At 41.2% G+C, this 6,940-nt stretch overlaps 1 protein-coding gene across 1 annotated transcript; it reads right to left on the reverse strand.

Annotated features, from left to right (window-relative positions):
• Positions 1-729: 729 nt before the first annotated feature.
• On the reverse strand, positions 730-2,936 carry LOC115748436 (60S ribosomal protein L38). The gene is made up of 3 exons (XM_030684921.2): positions 2,804-2,936; positions 1,115-1,298; positions 730-940 (listed from the first exon to the last, which is right to left on the reverse strand). Exons 1-3 carry the CDS (start codon positions 2,804-2,806, stop codon positions 918-920), a joined length of 210 nt encoding a protein of 69 aa, XP_030540781.1. The 5' UTR covers positions 2,807-2,936; the 3' UTR covers positions 730-917.
• Positions 2,937-6,940: the final 4,004 nt, after the last annotated feature.

The raw sequence follows: 6,940 nt of genomic DNA on the forward strand, positions 1-6,940 counted from the left end.
CCGGATCTGGGAGAGGGTCGCCGGCAACCTCGCCAGCCTTTGCCACCCTTCCCCCCCTCCCCTCTCGATTTGTAGGGGGACGGCCAGAGAGGCAGCCTTCCACCTCTGTATTTTTTTTTTTTTTTGGTTAAATTTTAAAGAAACAAAAAGAAGAAACAGTTAATAAAAGAGAAAAAAATATAAAAAAGATCGAAATAGCCTTGAAATTAGGCCCTTTTTAAAAATTTCATAATCACTTCAAACCCTTATTTGAAACAATAATGACACTTCTTGAAACAAAGTTTACTTGAAGCTCTTATTTGAAAAAATAAAAGGACTTCGACCCTTTTTTTGGAATTTTCCCTCAATCCAAAATAGTAAATATTTAGCCCAAGTAAATATTTTTTTTCCTGTATAGTGTTGGAATGTTCCTAACTTACATTCAAAATCATCACGTGGAAGTCTGACCAGTAGAGATTAACAACCAGCATTTGACTGTCAAGTCCATGTAAACATCTGTTTCGAACTTTACAAATGACCACTTGATCAAGACTGTCCCTTTAGACCCCATCAACAGAGGATCCTTTTAGCGTGCATGTGAGTTTTCTTTGTATTCCAAATCAAAAGTTTGTTCATGGATGAAATCAAACAAATTCCAAAGCAAGCATAGCACACCCCAGAACCCAATAACCCGAATAACCTCCCACATCGATCCTCAAATAAATTTCAAAGCATAGCTTCACTCTCTGTGCAAAACAAATGGAGGCTCCATTGATCAGATGACAGCAAAACTGAAAAACTTGATTCAGTCTAGAATAGAACTACACTGGGCACAATCCATATAACAGACAAAATCGTAAAAACAACAACCGAAACGGTTCAAAACACAATCCTCAGTGTTGTCTGAGTTCTCCCCCGAAACGCAAACTCAAGTGCATTCAAAGGTCTTGCACGCTCAAACCTACAGAAAAGAAAACAAATCCAGGGGTCACCAAAGGTGCTGCAGAGAAACAAAAGAAGAATGTCGTGACTCATGTCATCGCATCCTGACAGTAGGGGCACCACAAGGCATGTCGAGCCGACTTCTCATGCATTTGCCATTAACAAATTAGATTGTACGAGCACAGTTACGCACCTGGAGGGAGGGATTGCTTCAACTTGTCGGCCTTCTCGGAGTCAAACACACACAGTGTGTAGAGGTACTTGGAGCAGCGAACCTTAAACTTGACAACATCCTTGCTCCTCTTGATCTTGACAGACCGGGCATCCTTCCTCCTTGCGGTGAGGAGGAAATCCTTGATCTCGTGGATTTGCTTCGGCTGTTTGTCAAAATATAAAGGGACATCGAAGATATCAAATATTTTGAAACTAAAGAGAATGGGCTGTATGAATCTACAGCATAAAAATAACCATGGAGAACGAAGCTGTTGGCCATTCATCAAAGAACAAGAAACAAGATTTAAACAAATTTGTGACAACCAAAGGCAAGCTAATAATCTATTTTTCTGACAGATAAAGGAAGCCATATCTAGTACCATAAATCTTTCATCGGCAGCTTGTAGATATATAACATTTGATTGTGCCGGATTCACTAAACAGGACCTATATGCAGGTTTAAACTTAAAACGCCAAGGAAGAAACAAAATCACTGCATTAGGTTGGATGATAGCTCGTTGTACATGAATCTAATAGAGGATGCATTTTCAGATTAATGACAAAACATACATCCCTCACTCATGTAACTCAGACACAGTATGACTTTAACCCAAGAAACTCAAAGGCAAAGACTCCAGAATCAGAATCAAAATGACAACCCAGCAATTTTTGGCTCAATGAATTCCAACAACAGTAATCCACTCATTCATGAACAACCACAAGTTCCGCAATAAGCAGCACAAGCTCAAAATGAGCAAATAGATACCATATTCTTATATTTCTGTACATACGACTTAAAGTAAATAACCATGCACACTACATCATGCCTAATAATCAGAAATCGAGGTAAAAGCTGCGGAGGTTAGCAACCTCATCAGCTTCAACATGTATGACTTAGGGATTGAGATTTTCTGTGACAATGACTTAGGAATCACTACCTTTAATGACTCATTTAACCAAAGAACTTTAATTTTTTTGTTTTGTAGGAATCACTACCTTCAATGACTCATTTAACCAAAGAACTTTATTTTTTTTTTTTTATTGACATGACCTATTTTCTTATATAAAACACTTCTTCCCCTTTGGTCACTATCGTAATTGCCTCTGGTCAGCGTGCTACTAAAGGTGGTTTCATTTGTCTTCCCCCCCTCCCCTCTCTCTTCTGGTAGTCATTTGTAACCTTCCCTCGGAACTCAATACCATGATTCTTAGCTGTTCTTCCCCTTCACTAGGGCAGCGGCCTGGACTCTTGCACAATGGGCGAAAGCCCCAACCCAGCAATGCGGCGCGAGTGAACCAGGGCAATCTTGCAAAGCCATACTGATACCGACAGGAAGATAATAAAGACCCTCTACCATCGCAGGAGAACCCAAGTTCATGTCAGCGAAAGGACAAGATGCCCATGATTTTTACACAGAAAACAGGATCCTGGATCCACAGCTCGAGCTCGCACATGGAAAAAGACGAAGTACGAACTACGAACGACGACCCGACATTAGGAATCAATAACTAAACTGTTGAACAGACGCTCGACGATCAGGAGATCAAAGCCCAAAAAGATCACAACTTTAGATCGAATCATGATTACAAATGCCAACATCCTCACGGTAACGTATGCTGAGAGCGTACGAAGCACATGAGAGTTCTCTTCTGGAGAAGGAGTACTCACCATGATTCCTCTCACAGCCGGAGCGCTTGGGGACGCTGCAGAGGGTGCGCGAGAAAGTGGCGAAGACAGAGAACCCTAACGGGAGGTTTATACGCACTAGGCGAAAAACCTAATGGGCTTAATGGGCCGGCTGCGACCTGCAGAGCCGGGTTGGGCCTCTAGTCCACCGAGTTGGGCCGCCTGATTAGTTTAAACGAACGAAAAAGGGCTTGAGCCTTTGGACAATTCTTTTTACAACATCTGGCGATTCATGGACCGACAATTCCGCCTTGCGTGATAAGGTACTCCTGCGATTATGCATGCATTTGTCAGGAGGGAAAGGGAGCGCGTGGAGGAGAACGTCTGTAATGCCGTAAGGTTTGGGAGGGAGAAAAAGAAGGCATGCAACCTAAGGACCATGGAGATTGATTGATGATTTTGATGTCATAGTGGGGTCAAGAAGGTGTGGGCTACGATTCTATTAGGGGTGGGCAAAAAAAGGGGATCGGACCGTCTAATTCTGGGCGGTTCTCGGTTCCTAAAATTTGAAATCTGTAAATATCGGTTCGGTTTCCGATTTACAATTTCATGTATAGACCCATGCACTATGACCACCCAGATCGAATCGATTTTTTTTTTATCCTCGTTATTCCAAATTTCCAAATTGTCAAAACCCTAATTCCCATTCTTTTCTCGCTCGGACTCGGTTAGCACGCTCATTGCTCGCACCTCTCACTCTAACTTGTCTTAGCCTCAGTCACGCAGCGTTCACGCCGCCCTCGCGCCTCGACACCTTGGTTCTTGATGATCATCACAGCTTTGTTTCATGGAGATGACCATCATGTTTAGCTTATAACGAATTTACACTATTAACATCACTCGTGCAGCAGTTTAGACTACGCAACGAAACTTACAGTACCTTTAATCATGGGCATCCTTGGATCCTTGGTGTGGTTAAAGGATTACCTCACCGAAAAAGAGAGATTTCTCTCCGGGCTTTTATGGCTATCCGTTTGATAAGCGGGAAAGGCGGGCTCAACGGATGCGTTCCTTATTTTAACTAGCAGGTGCCCCACACTCTGCACCCTTAATTATCAATCATATTTTTTCTTTCCCAATGGTAGGGAATACTCTCTTCTTGTTTTACGTACCGGAGATCCCGAGGTCCGGACGAGTATTAGACGAAGCAGTTTAAGGACTTATGGGAATAGAAAAAAAAAAAAAAGGAAATACGGATGGTCCTTAGAGCTACCGGACTGATTGGTTGGTCCGATTTCTGGATGGGTCCAGGATCACGAGGGTCAATTCTCAGTTCTGGAGTGGGTCAATTTCCATCCTGAAACCGATTATCCACGGATTCTACAACAAATCTAAAAGAAGATTGGCGAATTTGTTATAACGCGGATAAATCGGTCAATCGGTCAGCAGTCAAGCTGCGTGTGCTTTGGGTTTGGGTTGGGCCAAGACAACAGATAGACGTGGGGATGGGGTCGGTCAGCCGTAGACTTGGAAAGGAGAGTCAACGGACGAGTCGAGTCTTCTCTTCCTGCTGTCCTTCCACCCGGAACATTTTGCCCTCCTTCTTTCATCATAATTACGTTACTAACCCCGCTTTGCCCACTAGCCGAAACAGCAATCCGTCTGACGTGGCATTGGTGATTTACAATTGTGCCCTCGAACGCCACCCAGCCACTTATTAGGCTCCGCCGTATAAAAACAGTCCGTGCACCACTTGAAATAATTAATAAATAAAAAATATTATTTTCGCGAATGGTAAAAGAATATTTTTCATTTATCCATTTTTATAAGCGATGCGAGCGAATGTTTTTAGGAAAATATTTTTTTAAAAAATTATTCATTTTCCACGAAACAAACGGAACCTTAGACTCGCAAAAATGTATATGACCACGTGGCAATCTCTTTTTTCGTAAAGCCAATATCATAATTGTTGGTTCAATGGAATAAGAGCAACTACTAAGAAGTCGCATGAACCCTTTCGAGACCTTTGTGCTTATTGAATTACATGTAGTAAAGGCACGTACTATATTCCTAAATGTAGATATTCTTTGTAAAACACATAAAAATCATTTAAATCCTGCAAGAGTCGGATCGGGTTCGAGATGAAGTGATGAAATTGTATTGAATCCAACCTGCTTCAATCTCTATTAAACAAGTGTGCTAATTTGATCGATCATTTCATCTTACGCACTTAATAAAATGTAAGAAAAACGACATAAATGGTCCCCGAACTTTAGCTCAATTTGCAATATGGTCTCTGATCTTTTAATTTGTTCAATGCAGCCTCTTTACTTTAGCCCAATGTACAACACCATCCATGAACTATTAAATTGTTAAATATGGTCCCTTGACTTTTGGTGCATTTTCATATTGTCCGAGGACTAAATTGAACGTGTGCAAAAAATTTATGGACCACATTGAAAAGATTGTGCTGCTGGTAGTGCATATGAAAGGATTGTGATTTATATGCATGCGTGACCTTAAAAGGAAAAAAAATAGAGGGGCTTCTTCGAATAAAATTTAAATTCATCTCATCCCATGTTGTGTAGGTACACCAATAGTGTGCGCGAAAAGATGCCGGTTGCGATTTCAATGTGAATTATATGTGTTTCTGGACTTTTAAAAGAAGAATAGAATACATTAGGAAAACACCAATGCCGTTACATGGGAGGGGGCTTTTACACGGGGCGTCACTGACCGGAGATTTTCATAACCTAATAGGCCGAGGAAGTAGTCCAAATGACCGAGCAAGTCTGGAAGCTTCTAGAACTCTAGTGTATCACAAGCACTCTTGACTATTCTCATGGATATTGAAGGATGTGTCCACTAGTATTCTAGAGGTTCTTGTAGTTACTGTGAATAGGTGGTAAGATCTCCACCGTTAGATCAACTGAAGATCTACGATTGTAATTATAGGGGTTCGTTCATAAATAGGGATCACATCCCTCTCATTTAGACCATCCACAAATCATAAACACTGGAGAATAAGAATTCAGAGTTTCTCCCTGGGTTTTCTATCTCTATTGTTGAAGAGGTTGGCACTGAAGTAGCTTAAGGGAAAAATTACAAATCCGTAGTTTCAGCTTATTAATTATCCGTTTGTAGAGCATATTGTCATTCTACTCCAAATAAGCATATCACGATCTTTTATTCATTCTCTTACGGTCATTAATAAGAAACGAGTTGAGAAAATGAATACATAACAGAATGTACTTGTCGGGTGGGTTGGGTTGGCTTAGGTTTGTATCGGGTCATAAATGGTTCGACCTAAATTGACCCCTTTGCAATGAAAATTTCTCAACCTATACCCGACACATCTCGGGATTCATTTTTAGCATTTTCCTCCCTATATTGTCGCCTTTGAAGAATAGATTGCTCCATGGTTCGGCTAGTTGAGTTAGTGCGAGAGCTCAGGGGTTGGGTTACGGATGGGGTGTGATGGTGGTGGTGAAAGTACGGCTCGGGCCATCCAAAAATCATGAACGGGCTTTGGCATTGAGTTAAATATAAATGGGTTCTCAGCTACGCACCCCTTCTCAATCATTGTCTACTACTCACCGATAGACCCTCTCCCCTCCCTCTCCGACTTCACCATGCGCGGGCACCTCGACAAATGTCTAATCAATTTAATTTCTTTGTTCTTTCTAAATACCCAAATCAGCAAACCATCATCTCGTCATCCATCCTATCAAAGGAAATGAAAAAGCACCCTTCATCAGACACGTCAAAAGAAAGAAGAGGTTGTTAAATCAGCCAAAACAGAGAAGAAAGGGAAAAAATATGTGTTGAATGACTCAGTCATTCACAGGTAACAATCCTCTTATACTAATAGAATAGGAGCAATTCCAAGATCGGGGATTATGACATCGATTCATCCACCGATCGTCAGAGAATTTCCAAACGCCCATGTTTACTAATCATCTGCTGCAAGTGAATTCAAGAGGTCCTTGGTCGAAATTGAGGATCAGTCATGTCAAGCGACTTGCAATATTAGTCGAATTTCGGAGAGGAGAGATTGAGATACTATTCGTTTCTCGGATTGAATTCGGAATGAATAATTCATAGCTTTTTAGTCATGTGTGCATGATGGAGAAATGATAAGCTTATTTGGACTTCAATATTTTAAACATATTTTCATCT

The sequence above is a fragment of the Rhodamnia argentea genome, chromosome 6 (assembly GCF_020921035.1).
Source record: "Rhodamnia argentea isolate NSW1041297 chromosome 6, ASM2092103v1, whole genome shotgun sequence".
Taxonomy (NCBI): domain Eukaryota; kingdom Viridiplantae; phylum Streptophyta; class Magnoliopsida; order Myrtales; family Myrtaceae; genus Rhodamnia; species Rhodamnia argentea.